The sequence below is a fragment of the Scyliorhinus canicula genome, chromosome 7 (assembly GCF_902713615.1).
Source record: "Scyliorhinus canicula chromosome 7, sScyCan1.1, whole genome shotgun sequence".
In the NCBI taxonomy this organism is placed as follows: Eukaryota; Metazoa; Chordata; class Chondrichthyes; order Carcharhiniformes; family Scyliorhinidae; genus Scyliorhinus; species Scyliorhinus canicula.
The window spans coordinates 42,035,099-42,060,782 of NC_052152.1; the positions used below are offsets into that span (position 1 = coordinate 42,035,099).

General features: G+C 47.3%; 1 protein-coding gene across 1 annotated transcript in view; it reads left to right on the plus strand.

Annotated features, from left to right (window-relative positions):
- Window positions 1-25,684, plus strand: part of LOC119968895 (E3 ubiquitin-protein ligase DZIP3-like) — a 137,800-nt gene that overhangs the window by 68,737 nt on the left and 43,379 nt on the right. Inside the window, 8 exon segments of the mRNA XM_038801860.1 lie at window positions 1,702-1,958; window positions 1,960-2,359; window positions 3,679-3,717; window positions 5,803-5,894; window positions 7,837-7,893; window positions 9,536-9,591; window positions 24,567-24,840; window positions 25,518-25,640. Of these exon segments, the coding sequence (XP_038657788.1) occupies window positions 1,702-1,958; window positions 1,960-2,359; window positions 3,679-3,717; window positions 5,803-5,894; window positions 7,837-7,893; window positions 9,536-9,591; window positions 24,567-24,840; window positions 25,518-25,640 (1,298 nt within the window).

The following is a 25,684-nucleotide window of genomic DNA, read 5'->3' on the forward strand; positions in this document are numbered from 1 at the left end:
TAAGTTGAGAACAAGATCACAATTTCAACAAATTTTATTCAGACTGACACACCTAATCTTTGAATATCAAAATGTCAAAAGTAGCACAGAGCACATCACTCTTCAGTCTGCACACAGGCAAACAGAATCAACTGGTGCCAATTTTAGCTCCAAAATGTATTGTGCAGCTTTCTTTGAAGTCAGCTACTTCTTGACTGTAAGCTACATTCCTGTACAAAAATTTTCACTGCAGAGGATAGAATTGTACTAATGGTTTGTGATTGATTACTCAATTTTCGAATGTTCCTTTTTTTGATTTGCAAGACGAGGGAACAGTGTCAGACAATGACCTTAACTTGGAACCAAAGAGGAAGGTTTCAGTAGTTATTATTTTATTCCAGACTTAAAGTTTTAGAGTTCTTCCCACCCAATTTCTCTCTAAAGAACATTCATTCTGATCTACAGTAGGGAATTGTCGAATTAGAACTAGGAAACCCGTGTCCATGCCTAACAAGATGGCCTAGAATCGCTGTTACCCCCCACCTCTTTCTTACTGGGGAGTATCTCTGGGGTGATGAGGGAGTTGGGACTTGCATCAGCTCCTGTGATGCCTCTTGGCCCTGACTGTATTTTTGGCCCATTAACATATGGGCTGTCTGATCTCCTTCAGGGAGCAGTAACAGTTTGAGGTAAATAATTACAGTAATAGACTTCAGGGCCTTTTCACAGAGGAAAAAAGAATAACAAGCAGGTGAACTTTGGACAACTTTCTTTTCTCTGGTTGGTGGGGCATGTATTAGTTACACCGGTCGCATTTAATCAAACCCTCTCTCTGTGTTTATGAAGAAGCCCAACCTTGGAGTCTTGCAGTTCTGGATGGTTGGTGCCTTGACCATCTAAAGTGTGCAAATGGCATGAAACAGAGCTGAGGCCATGTTTCCCAGTTGCATGAAGTGGTCTCCTGTGTATCATTCTGCCCTTGCCAATGCCATATTTGTGGAAAGCTGAGAGAAATAAGAGCAGGTAAGTGGTGTATGAAGGTGATGGGGAGTGAAGTGCAGAAGTGGAAACAGGTGGAAGGCCTAGGATTGTGTTCAGATTTGATTGGATACTGCTGGCTTTAAATAGCTACCATTCCTAGATTAATTCTCGATAATGATCTGGGTAACTTGCAGTACTGTTGGTTAAAAGTTCTAAGCTATATTAGTCATGGAACAGCTAGCATGTTTACCAGCATAATTACATTTTTTTATTCAGTTGCTCCAAATATGTTATAAGCTTAAGAGGGCAGCATATTAGTTTTGCAGGCGGCTATTACAGAGTCCATATGTAACATCTGCTCTTGCTCATGTAATCCTAAAGATAAATTGACAGTTTAGTTGAACGTGGCAAATTTCCTGGCCAAAATATTTTTTCCAATGAGTCCTGACAGTGCAGAAGGAGGCCTTTTGGCCCATCAAGTCTGCATTGACCCTCCAAAAGAGCACTCTACCAAGGTCCACTCTCCCATCACCCTACCCTATCCTTGTAACATAACCTGCACATCCCTGGACACTAAGGGGCAATTTAGCATTGCCAATCCACCTAACCTGCACAACTTTGTGCATCTTTATATATGATCTTTGTGGAATTGTAAAGTTGTATCTGTGGTACTTGAGTACATGATATATTACTATGATAAACCAATTATTTTACATGTTCTTCATACTTGCTGACATTTAGACAAAGGCCGTGTCCCTAATTTTGGAAATATTTTGCCCGTGGATCCCCTATCCCAGATCATGGATTATTCCTTATTTTACCGTCTCCTTCATCTGCTCATTATAAAGGGTACTGAGGTCGTTTTGCAAATATTTGATCGGGCAGTACCACCTCAGATACTGAAGAGGGAATTGTTGAAAAACAAACGCACTTTGGAACCTTTTCACAAAGGCTCGTCAAGGACTATGCTTAACACAGGTGAATGGGCCTTACTTTACCCCACCTAACAATGAACCACCCAACTCAAAGAGATTTGACATCACATTACTGGCATCACTTATTTGGCACATGAAGATCCTTCCTGCGCCACGCCGTGGATGGGATGCTGAACCATTGGAAAATGATCAGAGCAAAGGTGCTGCTATATTGCGCCTCTGTAACTTTCGAAACAAACTTCTCTTTGAAACTCTGAACACGGGAATTGAGGAACATGAATTTAAAATTGAGTGGGACAGAATCGTAGATGTTCTCGTGAGCCTAGGAGCAGATAGCGAAACATTAAAGGAGCTTAAAGACTGCCCTGTTGAAAACCTCTGGGAAGATCACCATCGACTGGCTGGCTATCTAGGCAAACCTGTAGCAGATGTCATGCAACTGCTCTTGTCATTTTTCCAACAAGGTACAGTACAAACAAAGCAGGAAATATTTTTATAATTGGATAGAATTAATTTTTGTGTATACAATGAACATGCGGCAATCAAATGTTAGGCAGTATTCAATGGTCCCGTTGATCATATAATCATGGAATCACATAATTTACAGTGCAGAAGGAGGCCTTTAGGCCCATCAGGTCTGCACCAGCCCTTGGAAAGAGCACCCCACTTAAGCCCATGCCTCCACCCTAACCCAGTAACCCCACCTAACCTATATTTTGGACACTCAGGGCAATTTTCATGGCCAATCCACCTAACCTGCACATCTTTGGACTGTGGGAGGAAACCCACGCAGACATGGGGAGAACGTGCAGACTCCACAGACAGTGACCCAAGCCGGGAATTGAACCTCAGATCCTGGAGCTGTGAAGCAACTGTGCTAACCACTGGGATACCGTGCTGCCTCATAGATTATAGTGCAGGAAGCCATTCAGCCCATTCCTATGGAGATGCTAGCTCTTCAACTGGCATTTATCCAATCTTACTTCCCTGCCCTCCCTATGTCAGTTTGTATTCTTCCTTTACAAATGCTTATCTAATTCTTCTTTAATTATTTGCCTATCCTTTACTAAGTAGCCCCTTATGATAAAGTATTCCATAATTCCAAAAACAGGCGGTGAGGGGAGAATTTCTTCTAACTCCACCTCATTCTTCTGTTCATGATCTTGAATCTGTTACTAATTTGCCAATGTGTTTTCATTGTTCATAGTTAGAGTAATTATTAATACTAGTGCATGCTCATAATACTGTTAATTAGATGCAAGATTCCCCATATGAGCGATTTAAACTGTAAGTTCCCACAGAAGCAATCTTTGATAATGGTCTTACTCTTGTATGCACATGAGTATAATGTCAGTCCTTAAACATAAATACTACAGTCCTAAAGTTTGATTTTCCAAAGTCTATTATGTTTTTAGCAAACTGAATAAAACAATGAAAAAACTGCTCATTTACATATGAATCAAAAGCACAAAAAGAGTATGAAATGAAATAAATATGTTCCTTTCCCTTCTGACACTGTTGTTTCTCTGTTGCATAGAGTAGGATGAGCCCCTTAGCTAAATTGATTGGGAGCTCCCTCTTCTGTCAGGCCAGAGAGGCAAACTGATGTTAATGGAGAACTAAATGAGCAACGTTTCTAAATGACCAAACTACGTACATGTTTTGCTGTTAACAATAAATTCAAAATACTAAAATGTAACTTGAGGGCTGAAGGCTCTTCTCGGCATCACCAAGTGGCCCATCGCTAATAAAACTCTCATCCTTTTGTTTTAAAATTTTATAGGGCTGCCCATACAGGCAAAAGGAGCACCATCAACAAATAGTAAGTAGTTGGCTGTATTGGTGATCTTTGGCACTATGTTACAGTAATGTAGGGCGGAATTCTCCGTTGGCCGACGCTGAAATCGGAGCATGCGATCAGGCGGGGAAATAACTCCCGACACTGAAATCGCGGCAGGCGGTGGTTTGACGCCGAATTACGATGCTCCGCCTCCTCAAAGACGCCGTTAATGAGACACACGGTGAAACACCGTTTGTATATCATTGTTGGGCCCACCCGGGATGCTCCGCCTCCAATGGATCAAGTTCCCGGCGGCGCGGTCCACAATCGTGAACCTGGTGGTGGCTGATGAGAGAGAGAGCGTACGGACAGTGTTCAGTACCGTCATACTTCACCAAAAGCCATGCCACTGGCCAGGGGGCTTCTGCCAGGGCTGGGGGGAGTAGTTGGGGATGGCCAGGAGGTGAGTTATAGGGTCGGGGTGGATGGGTGCGCAACACCATTACCGCAGCTGGTAAGGCAGCCATGCAGCTGTGCATGCCGCTAACAGCCTGCTTTAAACCTGGTGTCCTGGGTCATATCTGTGTCGCCCCCGGGGCACTCCGCTGGGTGCCCTCTGGCTCCAGCACTCCCTGTCCTATCTTTTCGGCCCCGATCAGTGTGTGTGTGTGGGGTGGGTGCACTGTTTAAGCGTGGCTGTGAGTGTCCATCACAGTCCCGGCGATTCCGCACCATTTTTCGTGGGTTTCGATGGTGTTCTACACAGCGCAGGTGCTAGCCCCTCACCGGTAGCAGAATCGGTGAAGGTGCGGCACCAATTTAATGGAAATTGTGTGCACTATTTTGCCTTTTAAATCAAAACTGATTGCCACATTGGGCGGGTGCTGAGCGTGCACCAATAATAATAGCATCTGTTGGCACTAAGTTGTAAATCTTCCACAATTATGTCTGTTTGGAAGGATAAGTTGCTTTCTCATGGTCTGAATTTAGATAAAAGTCACTTCAGAGTTATTTTTAATTGCTGCTAGTGCTGATGGAATTGAGAATCAATTAGGCAAAAGCATGAAATTAACAAAACCATTTAGTTTCTATAACATTTATAGAAAAGACTGCCCTGGCATTCGTTCTCCACAAGAGTCCCTTACAATTTCAACTCTGCATAATACATTATGTACTGAGTTGCTTTTTGCATAATTCTCACCTTAGCCTTGCTTCCGGTAACAGTTTCACTTTCGAGATCAGATTTGTTCATATAGAATAGAACATAATGGACAGGCAGGCATGCAAAATGGGTACTACAGGTACACTCTTGCAATGTCATGTCATGTCCGTGTCAATGGTGCCTTCTTTTTTACGGAGATCAATACTGCAGGACAGAAATCAATCCAAGATCATTCTGACTCATGTTTACTTACGTTGCTTAGACTTTCAATTTATTCTGGAAGAAATTAACGGTCACGTTACTTTTGGATTTGAATCCATACCACAATAATTCCAAAATGAAACATCTGCTTACCAGGTACATGTGTTTCTAAGTAGTACAGAAATTGGTCTTTGTTAAGGGGCAGGACGGTGGCGTAGTGGTTACCACTGCTGCCTCACGGCGCCGAGGACCCGGGTTCGATCCCAGCCCCGGGTCACTGTCTGTGTGGGGGTTGCACATTCTCCCCATGTCTGCGTGGGTCTCACCCCCACAACTCAAAAAGATGTGCAGGGTAGGTGAATTTGCCACACTAAATTGCTCTTTAATTGGGAAAAAAAGAATTGGGTACTCTAAATTTATATATTTAAAGAAATTGGTCTTTGTTTGACAGTGAGATTCCTCCTCAGCAGAGTTTCATTGACAGTTGTGGTCCCCTGTCCTGATACATTTATTTTCCCCAGCCCTTGTGATCTCATTATTGAAGTGATTTTGTTTTGGGATTATTTTTGTGGAATCACAATTTTGGGGCATATGATTTGTGGTTTAATAACAGCTAACCGTGTGGGCTGTTCAACTTTGTTTCCTTATTACAAACAGCACCTCCAAAATTATTGGTTTTGCCAGTAATGGTCCTGAAACTGAGAAACCTGATCAAATGCATTCTGAAACAAAAGGTTAGGCTGACATCTTGTTATTTTGTTTAGCAGCCAGCTTGCCTGCACTTCCTGCTCCAGTGGAGACAAAAGAGAAAATAATGGAGCCAGCAGATTTAAAGGATGATGCTGATGACTCAATGGTAAGATCGCCCTCCTATAAATTACTTTGGATTATGTTTGGAAACTAATAATAAAATAATAATAATAATCTTATTACTGTCACAAGTAGGCTTACGTTAACACTGCAATGAAGTTACTGTGAAAAGCCCCTCGTCGCCACATTCCGGCATCTGTTTGGGTACACTGAGGGAGAATTTGGTGTGTCCAAATTATCTAAAAGCACGGGCTGGATTCTCTGCACCCCGATGGCGAAATCATGGCTGGCGTCGGGGTGGAGAATCCATTTCTCTGCACGGAATTGGGACCAGCGGCAGTTCCCCGATTCTGCGGGCCCCGAAGCACCGCCTAGCACCTACCTGGGGCCATTGCTGGAGGGCCGCTCCGCCATTCTCCAGCCTGACCGGCCGAAGTCCCGAATGGCGTGGGTCTAATGTGGTCCTGCCGGTCGGGATACTAGCGAGGCGGCTACAGACTCAGTCCGTGACCGCCCTAGTTGGGGGCGGGCCGATCGGAGGGCAGGGGGGGGGCCTTATATGCAGCTGAGCAATGTTTGGGCGGGCCGTCGGGGTTGGGCAGGTGGCCGATTGAGGGAGATCTGTTTTCAGTGTCCAGCTCCGTGGTCTGAGTCTGCCATGGAGCACGCCGCGGCCAGCGTGCGCATGCGTGGCCTCCGACCCGGAAGTGCGGGGGCCCATATCTGCAACAAAAGCTCCTAGATCTACGGCAGATCCCTGCTAACCCCCTGCAGGGCTAGGAAAATGTGATCCTTTCACGCCAGTTTTTCTGACATGAAAGTCCACAGTTTTGACGCTGGCATGGGGACATACACCCAATAATGGAGAATCCAGCCTCATGTCTTTGGGACTTGAGCGAGGAAACTGGAACACCTGGAGGAAACCCACGCAGATACAAGGAGAGCATGCAGACTCAGCATAGACAGTGACCCAAGCCGGGAGTCGAACCTGGGACCCTGGCGCTGTGAAGCAACAGTGCTAACCACTGTGCTACTATGCCGTCCAGTTAGATGGGACAAGGTTCTTCCATCTTTAGAATGTGGAGGAAGAGATGTAAAGTCTCTTTGTCAGATAAAGGCCCAGTTAAGACTTTTTAAAATTGCTTCCTTCTTTTCAAGTCCTCACCACTGATTTGTTTCTAATCAATACACTTTGCACTAGTATTGCAAGAAAAAGAAACTTCATACTTTCAAAAACACTTCTATGGTGATGTGGCAGTACAATAGGATGAAATCTTAAAAGAGTAAGAGGCAACTTAATTAAAACATAGAACACTCTGAGGGGTATGACAGGTTGGACATGGAGATGACATTTCCTCTTGTGGGAGAATTGAATACCAAGGATCAATGTTTAAAAATAAAGGGCCGCCCATTTAAAACGGAGATGAGGCAATATTTTCTTCTGAGAGTCGTGAGTCTTTGCAACTCTCCTCCTTAAATGCAGCGGAAGCAGAGTTTTTGGATATTTTTAAGGCTGAGGTCGATAGTTTCTTGGTAAGCAAGGGAGCCATAGGTTATTGGGATAGGCGGGATGCAGATTTGAGGTTACCATCACATCAGCCATGAACTTGATAAATGATAGAGCAGGCTCAAGGGGCTGAATCTCCTGCTCCTTCTTCATATGTTACACCTCCTCGTTGTATTTGTTCAGTGCAGGTATGCCGAGTGCCTTCTAAACCTTGCATCACTTAAGCATTTGTTCAAGACATTGGCAGCAGTAGCATTAGTGAGTGGTCTGCTGTCAGACATTTTTAAATATCCTGGAAATGCCGAATCTGCAGCCAACAACCACGGCGGGCATTGTCAACAAGATCATCCCACTCAAATCTGAATTGCCCGCCAAGGAAACAAATTGTCTACTTGGTCTCCACATGAAACCAAAAGATTGGTGAAAAGTTTTGAATGAGGACAATATTTCACTGGTTTGTTTTCTTTTGGTCTTATTGTAGGTATTGAAAGCCAAAATCAAGTCTAAGAAGAAAAAGAAGAAGTCTAAGAGTAAAAAAGTAAGCTGTGTTTTTATTTAGCTGAATTAATTAAGTGTTTTCTGCGCTTAAAAAAAATCACAGTGGCAGGTCAGAATACACGTTGTTTAAATGATTATTGATGGAAGACGCTTCAGTGTTTGTATTTGCTTCAAGTAATCCCAGTCATAATTTTTTGTAGGTAGAAACACCATGTACCAATAAGTTACTTCTGATGACCAATCAAAAATACTATTCCATGCCCCTTTTTTATGTTCATGATACACAAAATGTGTTTTAAAAATTGCACAAAAATGATTTGCAAAAACACTTTAATAACAGAAGAGGTTTTTGACTCTTTTTAGTGGTGAAGTCTGTAGCCAACTGCCTGTGACATAGCAAAACAGATAATCATGGCAGGGAGAACACAGGTTCAGACCCCACACTGTGAGTTCCCAATCTCTGTTTAAGGGACTTTAAAGGAGCGCACACAGAAGTGAGAGGTTTCTGTGATGCTGAGTGTTTGTTTGTAGCAAGCTCAGGGAAGCATCGATTTGATGGAAACAGGTCATGGGACACTCAATTTTACATGGATGGATATGCTCTCAGCAGTTGAGTTGAGGTAGAGTCATTAATTTATTAACTAAAGCAGCTTTTCACAACCTTGGTTCCATAGAACCCTGAGGTTTCCAGGGATCCGTGGAAGCAATGTTTGAAAAGATGTCCTTCCAGCCTGTCGAATCGGAGGCGGTTTTCACTCTACGTGGGCTATTGATAGGTGCACTAGTCAGTCTATCAGCAGCCAATGGACTGAGAAGTCGGCCTCTGATTGGACGGCCTGGAATAAGTGCCTCAGCGAGCATTAAACGTCCTAGGCAGGAGTCAGTATAGCTTTTTTTTTAAATTTAGATTACCCAATTATTTTTTCTATTAAGGTGCAATTTAGCGTGGCCAATCCACCTACTCTGCACATTTTTGGGTTGTGGGGGCGAAACCCACGCAGACACGGGGAGAATGTGCAAACTCCACACGGACAGTGACCCAGAGCCGGGATCGAACCTGGGACCTCAGCGCCGTGAGGCGGTTATGCTAACCACTAGAGGAGTCAGTATAGCTGAGAGTGCAGGCCCAACGGCAAAGCGCAGGCCCAGCGGCGGAGAGCAGGCCCAACGGCAAAGCGCAGGCCCAGCGGCGGAGCGCAGGCCCAGCAGCGGAGCCGAGGCCCAGCGGCAGATGTGCAGGTTAGGTGGATCGGCCATGTTAAAATTGCCTCTTAGTCAAAAGATGTGCAGGTTAGTGGGGGTTATGAGGGAGTGGGCCTAGGTGGGATACTCTTTCAGAGGGTCGGTGCTGACTCGATGGGCCAAATGGCCTCCTTCTGCACTGTAGGAATTATATGGTTCTATGAAGCTGATAACGATTAAATGATAACTCACCACAATGCAAAGTCAAGAGCTCTATAATAATACAGACAAACACACCATCACTTGAATCTCGTGTTTAGTTGGCTCTAATCCATTTATTACCACCCAGATACAAAGAAGCACATGGGTACATTGTATTCAACCTGTGCCAACACCACATGATTTCATTAACAATGAGAAATCATTATTTCGATGGAAAGGACTTTTGCGAGCGCTCCTGTGTGGATGAAATTTTCTGAAACAAAGTCCTTTCCTTCCAGGCTCAAATAAATGAAGAGGATCAAAATGCAGCCCATGATGCAGCGTCTGACAAATGGTAAGGTCCTTTTTAAATGGTCTAATCTTCTTCACATGAGCACTTAATTGGCAACATAATCCATTTCTGTTTCTTCCCTTCATGGATAAGCTCATTGAGGGACATTTCGATTTAATTCAATTATATTTGTAGCCAAAGTGCGACACAATTCCTTAGCTTGGCATCTCCTGTTTATATCCCTGTTGGATCAGTATGAGAACGATGAATTGAAATATTGATGCATCAAATATGACTTAAAAAGAAATAATGAGCTCAATTCAACCACCGCATTGTGCCTGGTGCGGATTAGGGCGCACTGGGTGAATAATGGGAAAGGCTAAAATCAAGATTCTTGCCAACCGCAAACCATTTTACAATTCACCTGCCCCCCCCCATGGCACATTCCGATATCATCCAAAAATGGCGAGCATATCATTAACCATCATTTACAGTCATTTCAATCTCATTAACGACATTGAAGTCGAATGCCTCCTGGGAATTACCTGACTCCCCAGCGACAAATCACGCCGGAGTCTTTTAGTACTCAATTTTATACAAGGCAGAATGGTGATAACTCGCTGTGAGAAAAACTCTGGTGCTCCTCCGTTTCTGCAAAAGTCTGACTCCTGTCAATCTGCTGACAGCATGGTCATACCCATCCTCTGAACGGAATCTGCATCGGAGGCTTTTCATCTTGGACCACTGTGCCCGAGGGCTGGGGGGGTGGAGGGTTACGGAATGTGGATGCAGGCAGGCCCGCTGTGATGATTAAGAAGTTTCATATGTATCAAGTGTTACATGTCTTGATTATGTACATTTTACATTTCCATTCCCCCTAGCTAGAGATACTGAACAACACAGTGCCCACTCAGTGCTCCTTGCTCTTCTTAATTGTTTGTGGTCTCGTGCTACTCTAGGTGTGTCCCAGGAAGCACATTAGAGGCGGAGGCAGCCTGCTGCCTTCCACTCTCTGTGGCATTTGAGGCCCTTGACGGAAGATCTCTGGTGGGCCTGGAGCTGGAGTGTCCCGGCCAACTTACTGGTGTGATGGGCGTCGCCGTGCCACCCTATTCTGCCCGCTGCCCTTGAGATTCGCCGGTGTCAGGAGGAGGGATTCAGGAGAAATGGAGACCAACGTCATCTCTTTGTGGCAGGCCCCCGGTTGGCCTCCAGTGCTTCCTCCTCCCTGGTGGTGCCCAGAAAGGCAGCGGGAGTTAGCTCCAGAACCATAAGAACATACGGACTAGGAGCAGGAGTAGGCCATCTGGCCCTTCGAGCATGCTCCGCCATTCAATGACTGATCTTTTGAGGACTCAGCTCTACTTTCCCGCCCGAACACCATAACCTTTTATTCTTCAAAAGACTACCTTTCTTTATCTGGAAAACATTTAATGAAGGAGTCTCAACTGCCTCACTGGGCAAGGAATTCCATAGATTCACAACCCTTTGGCTGAAGAAGTTCCTCCTAAACTCAGTCCTAAATCCATTTTCACTTATTATTCCACTTAATCCATTATTCCATTTATAGCCTTATTTTGAGGCGATACCCCCTAGTTCTGCTTTCACCCGCCAGTGGAAACAACCTCCCCGCATCTATCCTATCTAGTCCCTTCATAATTTTATGTTTCCACAAGATCTCTCTCTCTCTTTCTCTCCCCCCCCCCCCCCCCCCCCCCCCCCCCCCCCCCCCACCCTCCTGCATCCTTCTAAATTCCAACGAGTACAGTCCCAGTCTACTCAACCTCTCCTCGTAATCCAACCCCCTCAATTCTGGGATTAACCTAGTGAACCTCCTCTTCACACCCTCCAGCGCCAGTACGTCCTTTCTCGGGTAAGGAGAACAAAACTGAACACAATACTCCAGCTGCGGCCTCACTAACACCTTATACAATTGCAGCATAACCTCCCTAGTCTTAAACTCCATCTCTCTCGCAATGAAGGACAAAATTCCATTTGCTTTCTTAATCATCTTCTACACCTGTAAACCAACTTTTTGCAACTCTGCACTAGGACACCCAGGTCCCTCTGCACAGCAGCATGTTTTAATATTTTATCATTTAAATAATAATCCCGTTTGCTGCTATTCCTACCAGAATGGATAACCTCACGTTTATCAGCATTGCATTCCATCTGCCAGACCCGAGCCCATTCACTTAAATGATCCAAATCCCTCTGCAGATTTCCAGTATCCTCTGCACTTTTTTGCTTTGCCACTCATCTTAGTGTCGTCTGCAAACTTGGACACGTTGCACTTGGTCCGCAACTCCAAATCATCTAAGTAAATTGTGAACAATTGTGGGCCCAACACTGATCCCTGAGGGACACCACCAGCTACTGATTGCAAACCAGAGAAACATGCATTAATCCCCACTCTTTGCTTTCTATTAATTAACCAATCCTCTATCCATGCTACAACTTTACCCTTAACGCCATGCATCTTTATCTTATGCAGCAACCTTTTGTGTGGCACCTTGTCAGGAGCTTTCTGGAAATCCAGATAAATCACATCCATTGGCTCCCCGTTGTCTACCGCACTTGTAATGTCCTCAAAAAATGCCACTAATTTAGTTAGGCACGACCTGCCCTTTATGAATCCATGCTGCGTCTGCCCAATGGGATCATTTCCATCCAGATGCCTCGCTATTTCTTCCTTGATAATAGATTCCAGCATCTTCCCTACTACCGAAGTTAAGCTAACTGGCCTATAATTACTCGCTTTCTGCCTACCTCCTTTTTTAAACAGTGGTGTCACGTTTGCTAGTTTCCAATCCGCCGGGACCACCCCAGGGTCTAGTGAATTTTTGTAAATTATCACTAGTGCATTTGCAATTTCCCTAGCCATCTCTTTTAGCACTCTGGGATGCATTACATCAGGGCCGGGAGACTTGTCTACCTTTAGCCCCATTAGCTTGCCCATCACTACATCCTTAGTGATAACAATCGTCTCATGGTCCTCACCTGTCATAGCCTCATTTCTATCAGTCACTGGCATGTTATTTGTATCTACCACTATGAAGACCAACCCAATAAAACCTGTTCAGCTCCTCAACCATTTCTTCATCTCTTTTTAAATCTCCCTTCTCATCCTCTAAAGGACCAATATTTACCTTAGCCACTCTTTTTTGTTTTATATATCATCTGAGTCGTCTGGCTCTGCCAGTCCTGGAGACTACCTATTGTCTGCACCATGGTGTTGACGCCCTCAGCCATGCTCTGGAGTGCCGAGGCAATGTCCACCTGTGTATGGGACATGTCCCTCATCGACTGGGACATGATGTTGAGACCTTCAGCCATGGTATTACTGAGACTTGGTTGAGGGAAGGACAAGACTGACAACTAAATATCCCAGGGTATAGATGCTTCAGGAGGGATAGAGGGAGGTAAAAGGAGTGGAGGAGTTGCATTACTAGTCAGAGATGATATCACAGCTGTGATTAAGGAGGGCACGATGGAGGATTCGAGCACTGAAGCAATATGGGTAGAGCTAAGAAATAGGAAGGGTGCAGTAACATTGTTGGGACTTTACTACAGGCCTCCCAAAAGCGAGCGTGAAGTAGAGGTACAAATGTGTAGACAGATTATAGAAAAATGTAGGAGCAATAGGGTGGTTGTAATGGGAGATTTTAACTTCCCCAACGTTGAATGGGACTCGTGTACTGTTGGAGGCGTAGATGGAGCAGAATTTGTAAGGAGCATCCAGGAGAGTTTTTTAGAGCAGTATGTAAATAGTCCAACTCGGGAAGGGGCCATACTGGACCTGGTATTGGGGAATGATCCCGGGCAGGTGGTTGATGTTTCAGTCGGTGATTACGTTGGGTATAGCGATCACAATTCCATACGTTTTATAATACTCTTGGACAAGGACGAGAGTGGTCCTAAAGGAAGAGTGCTAAATTGGGGAAAGGCCAAGTATAACAAAATTTGGCAGGAGCTAGGGAATATGGATTGAGAGCAGCTGTTTTAAGGGTAAATCCACATTTGAAATGTGGCAGTCTTTTAAGGAAAGGTTGATTAGAGTGCAGGACAGACATGTCCCTGTGAAAATGAGGGATAGAAATGGCAAGATTAGGGAACCATGGATGACGGGTGGAATTGTGAGACTAGCTAAGATGAAAAAGGAAGCATACATAAGATCGAGGCGACTTAAAACTGATGAAGCTTTGGAGGAATATCGGGAAAGTAGGACAAATCTCAAACACGCAATAAAGAGGGCCAAAAGGGGTCATGAAATATCTTTGACTAACAGGGTTAAGGAAAATCCCGAAGCCTTTTATTCGTATATAAGGAGCAAGAGGGTAACTAGAGAAACGATTGGCCCACTCAAAGACAAAAGAGGGAATTTATGCGTGGAGTCAGAGGAAATGGGTGAGATTCTTAATTAGTACTTTGCATCGGTATTCACCAAGGAGAGGGACATGACGGATGTTGAGGCTAGGGATGGATGTTTAAATACTCTAGGTCAAGTCGGCATAAGGAAGGGGGAAGTTTTGGGTATTCTAAAAGGCATTAAGGTGGACAAGTCCCCAGGACCGGATGGGATCTATCCCAGGTTACTGAGGGAAGCGAGGGACGAAATAGTTGGGGCCTTAACAGATATCTTTGCAGCATCCTTGAGCTCGGGTGAGGTCCCGGAGGACTGGAGAATTGCTAATGTTGTCCCTTTGTTTAAGAAGGGTAGCAGGGATAATCCAGGGAATTACAGACCTGTGAGCTTGACGTCAGTGGGAGGCAAACTGTTGGAGAAGATACTGTGGGATAGGATCTATTCACATTTGGAAGAAAATAGACTTGTCAGTGATAGGCAGCATGGTTTTGTGCAGGGAAGGTCATGTCTTACAAACCTAATAGAATTCTTTGAGGAAGTGACAAAGTTAATTGATGAGGGAAGGGCTGTAGATGTCATATACATGGACTTTAGTAAGGCGTTTGATAATGTTCCCCATGGCAGGTTGATGGAAAATGTGAAGTCGTATGGGATTCAGGGTGTACTAGCTAGATGGATAAAGAACTGGCTGGGCAACAGGAGACAGAGAGTAGTGGTGGAAGGGAGTGTCTCAAAATGGAGAAAGGTGACTAGTGGTGTTCCACAGGGATCCGTGCTCGGACCACTGTTGTTTGTGATATACGTAAATGATCTGGAGGAAGGTATCGGTGGTCTGATTAGCAAGTTTGCAGATGATACTAAGATTGGTTGAGTTGCAGATAGCGAGGGGGACTGTTAGAGAATACAACAAAATATAGATAGATTGGAGAATTGGGCAGAGAAATGGCAGATGGAGTTCAATCCAGGCAAATGCGAGGTAATGCATTTTGGAAGATCTAGGGCGGAATTCTCCGCTCCACACATGGCGTGGGAGAAACGTGGGAGGGCCTCCTGACATTTCTCCCACCCCGGCGCCCCCAGCGATTCTCCCCCACCCCCCCTTCCCGGAAAAATTGCCGCTCGCCGTTTTTCACGGCGAACGGCGATTCTCCGAGCCCGATGGACCGAGCGGCCGGCCCTTCACGCCCATTTCACCACGGCAGCAACCACACCTGGTCGCTGCATTCGTGAAACGGGCGCCGGATGCCCGTTTGGAGCATCCAGGGGCCCGATTGGGACGGGAGCACCGCGACTGTGCTCCAGAGGGGACAGGCCCGTGATCGGTGTCCACCGATCGTCGGGCCTGCGTTCAAAACGGACGCACTCCTTCCCTTCCGCCGCCCGGCAAGATCAAGCCGCCACATCTTGCCGGGCGGCGGCGGAGAAAACGGCACCGCGCATGTGCGCTGATGTCATCTGCGCATGCACGGGTTCCTGCGCATGCGCGGATGATATCCGCGAAGCTCCGTTCGGGCTTCATTACCGGCGGCCGGGAACGACGGGGGCCCGCTCCTTGCCCCCTGGGTGGGGGTGAATTAGGTGCGGGGAGCGGGCCCCGAGGCCGGCGTGAACCTCGGCCGAGTTCACGACGGCCTCCGTGATTTTTGGAGCCGACAGAGAATACCGCCCCTAATCTAATTCAAGAGCGGACTATACGGTCAATGGAAGAGTCCTGGGGGAAACTGATGTACAGAGAGATCTGGGAGTTCAGGTCCATTGTACCCTGAAGGTAGCAATGCAGGTCGATAGAGTGGTCAAGAAGGCATACAGCATGCTTGCCTTCATCGGATGTATTACTGAGTACAAGAGTCGGCAGGTCATGTTACAGTTGTATAGGACTTTGGTTAGGCCACATTTGGAATACTGCGTGCAGTTCTGGTCGCCACATTACCAGAAGGATGTGGATGCTTTAGAGAGGGAGCAGAGGAGGTTCACCAGGATGTTGCCTGGTATGGAGGGTGCTAGCTATGAAGAAAGGTTGAGTAGATTAGGATTGTTTTCGTTGGAAAGACTGAGGTTGAAGGGGGACCTGATTGAGGTCTACAAAATTATGAGAGATATGGACAGGGTGGATAGCAACAAGCTTTTTCCAAGAGTGGGGGTGTCAATTACAAGGGGTCACGATTTCAAGGTGAGAGGGGGAAAGTTTAAGGGAGATATGCGTGGAAAGTTTTTTACGCAGAGGGTGGTGGGTGCCTGGAACGCTTTGCCAGCGGAGGTGGTAGAGGTGGGCACGATAGCATCATTTAAGATGCATCTGGACAAATATATCAACAGGCGGGGAACAGAGGGAAGTAGATCCTTGGAAAATAGGCGAGAGGTTTCGATAAAGGATCTGGATCGGCGCAGGCTGGGAGGGCCAAAGGGCCTGTTCCTGTGCTGTAATTTTCTTTGTTCTTTGTCATCACAGACTGAGCCATACCTTGGGCACCACCACTCATGATGTGGAAGTCATGCTCCAGATTTTCCACAGCTATCACCAACTAGCAGTGTTAGCCTCAGTGCCATGCATTGTCAGCACCATCTCCGGCATCTGAAGCCTTTGGGACTCCTCCAATCGGCCTTGCAGTCATTGGAATATTGCTGGCACCCCCTCCTGAATCTCATGGCTGGGTCCTATCATTTGCATCAGCTCTGGGAGAACTTTGTCCAGAGACTCGCCATCTGACTGAGATTCAGCTGAGTCCTGGTCTCCAGCAGACCTTCGACTGCTGTTGGCACACATGTCCAAACTGGAACAATTGTTTATTCCTGCCTGGCACAAAAGTAAAACAGGAAAGGTGGCCATGGCTTACAAGGGAAATTAGAGATAATATTGGATCACAGGAAGAAGCATAGAAATTGGTCAAGAAAACCAACAGGTCTGAGGATGTGGAGAAGTTTAGAATTCAGCAAAGAAGGAGAAGGGGGTTGATTAAGAATGGTAAAATAGAGTACGAGAGTAAGCTTGCAGGGAACATAAAAACTGACTGTAACAGTTTCTATAACTCAGTGAAGATAAAAAGACGAGTGAAGTCAAATGTAGGTCCCTTATAGTCAGAAACAGGGGAATGTATAATACGGGACAAAGAAATGGCTGAGCAACTAAACACATACTTTGGTTCTGTCTTCACAAGCGAGGACACACGTCAATTACCAGGAATGTTGGGGAACGCAGGGTTTAGTGAGGGGGAGGAACTGAAGGAGATGACTATTAATAGATAAATAGTGTTGGGGAAATTGATGGGATTGAAAGCTGATACAGCCTCAAGGCCTGAGTATCTACATCCCAGAGTACTTAAGGTGTGGCTCTAGAAATAGTGGATACGTTGGTGCTCATCTTCCAGGATTCTATAGACTTTGAAACAGTTCCTGCAGACTGGAGGGTAGCTAATGTAACCCCACTATTTAAAAAGGAAGGTAGAGAATAAATAGGGAATTATAGACCTGTAAGCCTGACATCAGTAGTGGGGAAAATTCTAGAATCCATTATCAAAAGTTTTTTAATAGAGTGCTTAGAAAATAGTGGCAGGATTGGACAGAGTCAGCATGGATTTATGAAGGAGAAAATATGCTTGACAAATCTACTGGAATTCTTTGAGGATGTAACTAGTAGAATTGACAAGTGGGAGCCAGTGGATGTGGTATAGTTGGACTTTCAGAAGGCTTTTGACAAAGTCTGCGTAAGTGAAAAATTAAAGCACATGGGAATTGAGGGTAGTGTATTGAGATGGATAGAAATCTGATTGGCAGACGGGAAACAAAGAGTAGGAATTCACGAGTCTTTTTCAAATTGGCAAGCAGTGACTAGTGGGGTATCGCAGGGATCGGTGCTGGGACCCCAGCTATTCACAATATATAGTAATGATTTAGATGAGGGAACAAAATGTCATATCTCCAAATTTTCTGGTGACACAAAGGTAGGTGGGAGGGTGAGCTGCGAGGAGGATGCAGAGATCCTTCAGTGTGATTTTGACAAGTTGAGTGAGTGGGCAAATTAAAGGCAGATGCAGTATGATTTAGAGAAATGCGAGGTTATCCACTTTGGTAGCAAAAACGAGAAGGCAGACTATTATCTGAATGGCCATAAATTAGGAGAGGGGATTGTGCAATGAGATCTGGGTGTCCTGGTACACCAGTCATTGAAGATAAGCATGCAAGTGCAGCAGGCAGTAAAGAAGGCAAATGGTATGTTAGTCTTCATAAAGAGAGGATTAGAGTACACGAGCAGGGATGTCTTGCTGCAATTAGACAGGGCCTTGGTGAATATTGTATGCAGCTTTGGTCTCCTTATCTGAGGAAAGATGTTCTTGCCCTAGAGGGAGTGCAGTGACTGTTTACCAGACTGATTCCTGGGATGGGATGGATTCCTGAACTGGAGTTCAGAAGAATGAGGGGGGGATCTCTTAAAAACCTATGAAATTCAGACAGGATAGATGCAGGAAGGATGTTCCCGATGGTGGGTGTGTCCAGAACCAGGGGCGGGATTCTCCGACCCCCCGCTGTGTCGGAGAATCGCCCGGGGCCGGCGTCAATCCCGCCCCGCCGTGTCCCGAATTCTCCGCCACCAAAGATTCGGTGGGGTTGGGAATCGCACCGCGCCGGTCGGCAGGCCCCCCGCGGTGATTCTCCGGCCCGCAATGGGCCGAAGTCCCACCGCTGAAAAGCCCCTCCTGCCGGCGGGAATGAAAACACCTATCTGATTGGCGGTGCGGGCGGGCGCCGGGCTCCTGGGGGGGGGGGGCGTGGGGCTATGTGACCCCGGAGGGTGCCCCCACGGTGGCCTGGCCCGCGATCGGGGCCCACCAATCGGCGGGTGGGCCTGTGCCGTGGGGGCACACTTTTTATTCTGCCTTCGCCGGCCGGCGAAGTCCTTTCGGCCCCGGCTGGCGTGGCGCCAAAGGCCGTTCATGCCAGCCGGCGGAGCGGGAACCACTCCGGCGTGGGCCTAGCCCCTCAATGTGAGGGCTTGGCCCCTAAAGGTGTGGAGACCTCCGCACCTTTGGGGCGGCCCGACGCTGGAGTGGTTCACGCCACTCCAACACGCCGGGACCCCTTGCCCCGCCGGGTCGGGGAGAATCCCGGCCCAAAGGTCACAATCTGAGGAAACAGGGTAGATGATTTAGGACAGAGATGAGGAGCAATGTCTTCACCCAATGAGTGGTGGGCCTGTGGAATTTGTTACCACAGGAAGTAGTTGAGGCCAAAACATTGTATGTTTTCAAGAAACAATTATATATAGCATTTAGGGCGAAGGCGATTAAAGGATATGGGGGGAAAGTAGGATTAGGCTATTGAGTTGGATGATCAGCCATGATCATAAGGGCAGCACGGTGGCACAGTGGTTAGAATGCTGTTTTCAGCGCCAGGGACCCGGGTTCAATTCCGACCTCGGGTAACTGTCTGTGGAGTTTGCACATTCTCCCCGTGTCTGCATGGGCTTCCTCCGGATGCTTGAGTAAGGGGCCTGAATGGGGACTGTGCTGCACATAGCCCCATTTTGTACAGTGGGGAGCTCTGCTCGCCTAAACTCCCCATTGTAGCGAGAGATTCGGACGCCATTTTTAAATGCCATCTTGAGCAGGCAGCCCAATAGCGAGCCTACGCGGCAGCCCCCCCCCCCCCCCCCCCCCCCAACCCCCAGCACCGCAATTGACCCTGGCCACCTTAAATCAGCCCTGACCCCCAGATTGCCTGGGTGCCCTTCCATCCCCAAGTATTGGGAGTAGGTAGGGTGGTCTTTCGAAGGGTCAGCGCAGACTTGATGGACCTAATGGCCTCCTTTTGCACTGGAGAAGCTCACTACCAAAGGAACAAAATTGATCTTTGGAAGAAGGCAAACCATTCTCCTCTTTTCCATGGAGCAACATGATGCAACTCTGAAATTGTAGCTTAGCTGTAGGTTGGGTGCCAGCTTAACTGTAGGTTGGTGCCGAGTTACGTTGTTATTGGCATGGACATCGACTCCAATATGTAAACTACCCTGCCACCTAGATTTGGTGCAGCTTCATCACGGGAAAGTGTAGTGGGCTGAAGTTAACACATTAAACTCCAGGATTATTGGAATTTCCATGCTGATATAATCCAAGAGATACAACGAAAAGTGTTAGACCATAAGATATAGGAGCAGAATTAGGCCACTCGGCCCATCGAGTCTGCTCCACCATTCAATCATGGCTGATATTTTTGCATCCCCATTCTCCTGACTTTTCCCCTTAACCCTGATCCCCTTATTAATCAAGAACCTATCTATCTCTGTCTTAAAGACACTCACAGTGGCCTCTACAGTCTTCAAAGGGTTCCACAGATTCACCACCCTCAGGCTGAAAAAAATTCCTCCTCATCTCTGTTTTAAAGGATTGTTCCTTTAGTCTGAGATTGTGCCCTTTAGTCTGAGATTGTTGTGGTGAATGTGTAACCACTATAATTCACACTGTACTTTACTGTGTCCCTGTGGGCTTCATCTGTGAGCCGTTGCACGGCTCTGCCCACAGGGGGAGATGAGGAGCATGTACAGGGCTCTGCCCTCGGCTCCATCCCCTTCAGGAAGTATAAGTGCCGCGGTCCTGCGAGTCCGTCTTCAGTTCAGCATAGTCGCAGGCAGGCTCAGTTGTAAGCCGATTAAAGCCATAGTTTACTCCAACTCGTTTCTCTGGTTGAATTGATGGTCGCATCAGTTTAATCGGCTTAAAGAACTACTTGGATAATGTCACCATCTGCGGCCATAATCAGCAGACCACGACGCCAATCTCCACCGATTTCTCCAAACCGCCCAAAAGCTCAACCTCACCTATAATAAGGAGAAATCCGTTTTCCGCACCACCAGGCTAGCCATCCTCGGCTACGTCGTAGAAAACGGAGTCCTAGGACCCGACCCTGACCGTATGCGCCCCATCTTACAACTCCCTCCCCCTCACTGTCCCAAGGTCCTCAAGTGGTGCCTCAGATTTTTTTTCGTACTATGCCCAGTGGGTCCCCCAGTATGCGGACAAAGCCCGCCCACTATTTAAGGCCACCCTCTTCCCACTGTCAGCTGAGGCTCGCCAGGCCTTCGACTGCATCAAGGCGGACATCGCTAAGGCCGCCATGAGTGCAATAGACGAGTCCGTCCCGTTCCAGGTGGAGAGCGACGCCTCAGAGGTCGCTGTCGCTGCCACTCTGAAACAGGCAGGCAGGCCAGTAGCGTTCTTCTCCCGAACCCTCTCCTCTTCTGAACTTCGACACTCCTTAGTCGAAAAAGAAGCCCAAGCCATTGTGGAAGTCCTGCGGCACTGGAGGCACTACCTCGCCGGTAGGAGGTTTACCCCCCTCATCAACCAAAGATCGGTTGCCTTCATGTTTGACAATTCGCAGTGTGGCAAGATCAAAAATGACAAGATCTTGAGATGGAGGATCGAACTCTCCACCTACAATTAGGGTATTGTATATCATCCTGGGAAGCTCAATGAGCCCCCAGATGCTCTGTCCCGCGGCACATGCGCCAGCACGCAAGACGACCGTCTTCAGGCGATCCACAATGACCTCTGCCATCCGGGGGTCACCCGACTCGCCCATTACATCAAGGCCCGCAACCTGCCCTTCTCCACTGAAGAGGTTAAAGCCGTCACCAGGAATTGCTCAATCTGCGCGGAGTGTAAACCGCACTTCTATAGACCAGACAAGGCACACCTGATAAAGGCATCCCGGCACTTTGAACGCCTGAGCATTGATTTCAAAGGGCCCCTCCCTTCAACTAATCGCGACGTTTATTTCCTCAACGTCATAGATGAATTCTCCTGTTTCCTGTTTGCTATTCCATGCCCCGATATGATCTCCCATACAGTCAACAGAGCCCTGCACAGTGTCTTCACCCTGTTCAGTTTCCCTAACTATGTCCACAGCGACAGGGGTTCCTCCTTCATGAGCGACGAGCTGCGTCAGTACCTGCTCAGTAAGGGCATTGCCTCGAGCAGGACTACCAGCTATAAACCCAAGGGGAACGGGCAGGTGGAGAGGGAGAATGCGACGGTCTGGAAGACCGTCCTACTGACCCTACGGTCCAGGAGTCTCCCGACCTCCCACTGGCAGGAGGTCCTCCCTGATGCGCTCCATGCTATTAGGTTCCCTCCTTTGTACGGCCACGAATCAGACCCCTCATGATCGCCTATTTGCCTTCCCTATGGGAACTACTAAGGGGGTCTCGCTCCCACCCTGGTTGAGGACACCGGGCCCTGTCCTCCGAAAACACGTTTGGACACATAAGACCAAACCCCTGGTAGAGAGGGTCCAACTCCTGCACTCGAACCTCCACTACGCGTTCGTTGAACACCCCGATGGCCGACAGGACACCGTTTCCCTCTGGGACCTGGCACCCGCAGGCTCTACTACCACTACCGCCGATGTATCTCCCACACTACACCCCACCCGACTTCCCATGCCCTGCGCCTATTTGCTTCCCGCGCTCCCTTCCGCCCTACACACGGGTTCGCAGGAAGGAAGCTCAGGAAGAACCATCCCCGGAGTCCACCCCTGAACCAGCACCGAACATCCTTCCACAGCCATCCGAGGCGGCTGCAACACCGGTACTTCGTCGGTCGCTACGCACAATTCGGGTGCCGGACCGACTGAACTTGTAGACCCGTCACCTCCGCCGGACTTGATTTTTTTAACGGGGTGAATGTGGTGAATGTGTAACCACTATAATTCACACTGCACATTACTGTGTCCCTGTGGGCTCCATCTGTGAGCCGTTGCACGGCTCTGCCCACAGGGGGAGATGAGCAGCATGTACAGGGCTCCGCCCTCGGTTCCACCCCCTTCAGGAAGTATAAGTGCTGCGGCCCTGCGAGTCCACCTTCAGTTCAGCATAGTCGCAGGCAGGCTCAGTTGTAAGCCGATTAAAGCCACAGTTTACTCCAACTCGTGTCTCTGGTTGAATTGATGGTCGCATCAATTGTGTCCTCGGGTTCTAGTTTTTCCTACTATGGAGTGAACATCCTCTCCATGTTCACTCTATCCAGGTCTCGCAGTATCCGGTAAGTTTCAATAAGATCCCCCATCACCCTTCTAAACTCCCAACGAGTCCAGACCTAGAGTTCTCAACCGTTCCTCATACAAGATCTTCATTCCAGGTATTATACTTGTGAACCTCCTCTGGACCCTGTCTAAGGCCAGCACATCTATCCTTGGATACGGGGCCCAAAACTGCTCACAATACTCCAAATGGCGTCTGACCAGAGCCTTATACAGCCTCCGAAGTACATCCCTGGTCTTATATTATAGCCCTCTCGACATGAATGCTAACATTGCATTTGCCTTCCTAACTGCTGACTGATACTGCACGTTAACCTTAAGAGAATCGTGAACAAGGACTCCCAAATCATTTGTTCTTCTGATTTCCTAAGCATTTCCCCATTTCAAAAATAGTCTATGCCTCAATTCCTCCTTCCAAAGTGCATATCCTTTCACTTTTCCACATTGTATTCCATCTGCCACTTCTTTGCCCACTCTCCTAGCCTGTCCAAGTCCTCCTGCAGCCCCCCTGCTTCCTACCTGTTCCTCTACAGATCTTTATATCATCTGCAAACTTAGCAACAGTGCCTTCAGTTCCTTCTTCCAAATCGTTAATGTTTATTGTGAAAAGTTGTGGTCCCAGCACCGACCCCTGAGGCACACCACTAGTGACCAGCTGCCATCCTGAAAAAGACCCCTTTATCCCCACTCTCTGCCTTCTGACAGTCAGTCAGTTTTCTATCCATTCCAGGACCTTACCCTTAACACCATGGGGCGGGATTCTCCGACCCCCCGTCGGGCCCCCCCCCCCCCCCCCTCCCCCGGCAATTCTCCGGCCCGTAATGGGCCGAGTGGCCGCCCATTTTCGGCCGGTCCCACCGGCGTAAATTACAACAGATACTTGCCCGGTGTGGAAATGTGCGAGGGGCTCTGTCCCCGGGAGGTGGCCCCACGGTGGCCTGGCCCACGATCGGGCCTCACCGATCAACGGGCGTGCCTGTGCCGTGGGGGCACTCTATTCCTCCGCGTCAGAGGCTGTGGACCTCCGCGATGGCCAACGTGGAGCTGAACCCCCACCCGCGCAATCGCTGGAATGACGCCAGCACACGCTGGCGGTCCCGCGCATGCGTCAACTCGCACCGGCCAGTGGAGGCCCTTCGCCGCTGGTTGCCTTTGCGCTAAGCCCTTTCCGCGCTGTCCGGCACGACGCAAACCACTCCGGCGCCGGCCTAGCCCCTGAAGGTGCGGAGGACGCCGGAGTGGTTCACGCCACTCCTTCGCGCCAGAGTTGCCCGCCCCGCCGATTCCCGCAGAATCCCACCCAAGGGCTCTTAACTTATTTGTATTCTGAAATTCTGTTCGATCCATCCATGGACGAGCATTAAATGGATTGGGTGGCATTCCAGGAAGGGTTTGTTCGGCCATTTTCCATTTTATGGATTAGCAGTCTTGATATGTATGTATATTGTTTCTGTGGGAAGAATGCAGGAAAGATTGGAGAAATGGTGGGAGATAAAGAAATCCCCTGTGAATAAAACATGAGTATTTGAATGTCCAGCCTTTCATTCTTGCAAAATAGTAGTAAACTTTCGCTGCAGTTTGTCTTAATTTTTAGTTAACGCCAAACGTGTTAGTTCAACTTACTGAGTTTTATTTATAACAGTGAGACCCTATCAATTCCTGTGCAAGAAAACCAGCTGAATGAGAATGGAAGCAACAAGCAAATGGCAAATTCCAGCAGTGAACCAGCCTCACCACTACTGGCATTGGGAACTGTGACTGACAACAGTAATGCTGGTCCCTCCATAAGAAGTCATGAAGTCAACACACTTGACGACTTCCCTGATCAAACATACCAAAGCGATGGAGAGCTGGATGACATTGATAATACTCTCATTGATGAGGAGTCCACTGGTTCCTCAGGATGTACCGCGTCAGTAAGTTCAAATTTGCGTTTATGATTTTTTATGATTTTTTTAAAAAAAAACTTATTGCACAGGGCTTGAAACTCATTAAAAGTCAACTCAAATATGGATACGGCAGTCATAGAATCAAACCAATATTTGCTTTGATTCAGGTTAAATGTTTTCTGGAGAAGAAGAATTGGATGGTGAGTTTGCTATAATCATTAAAGCGGAGGGGTTTGTGACTATTTTCATTTGGTTTGATCTTGATTTAGCCCTTATTTAGCTCCTGATCTTTGGACACATCAAAAGACAAGAAATAGGAGCAGGAGTAGACACATAACCTGTTGAGCTTGCTCTGCCATTCAATACAACAGTGTCTGATTTTGGTTTCCGCTCCACTTTCCCACCCACTCCCTATATCCCATGATTCACTGACCAAAAACCTGTCTCTTGTAGCCTTAATTTTAGTCAGAAATAGAGCACCCACATCCTCTGGGAAAGAGAATTCTGAGGATTCACAGCCTTTAAGTGAAGACATTTCTCCTTATCTCAGTCCTAAATGACTGTCTCCTTATCCTGAGCGTAATTGCTGATTGCTGGGGGAGATTTATGTCACTGATAAAAGTATAAATATGATGAACTGGTGATTTTTCCAACGCAGAAGCTACCCTTGAGAGAGTTTAAGCTATTTGATTTTTCTCTTGCAGGATTTGTATTCATCGCCATTGGTTGTCGACGGAGCATTCAAAATGCAGGAGCGCATATGGCAAAATGTGAAAGAGGAATCTGAAATGAGGCAAAAGTTAATTGCTTCACAAAATGAAAACCAAGTAAGTTTTTTTTCCCCCAAAATTATTTCATTTGTAACACATTC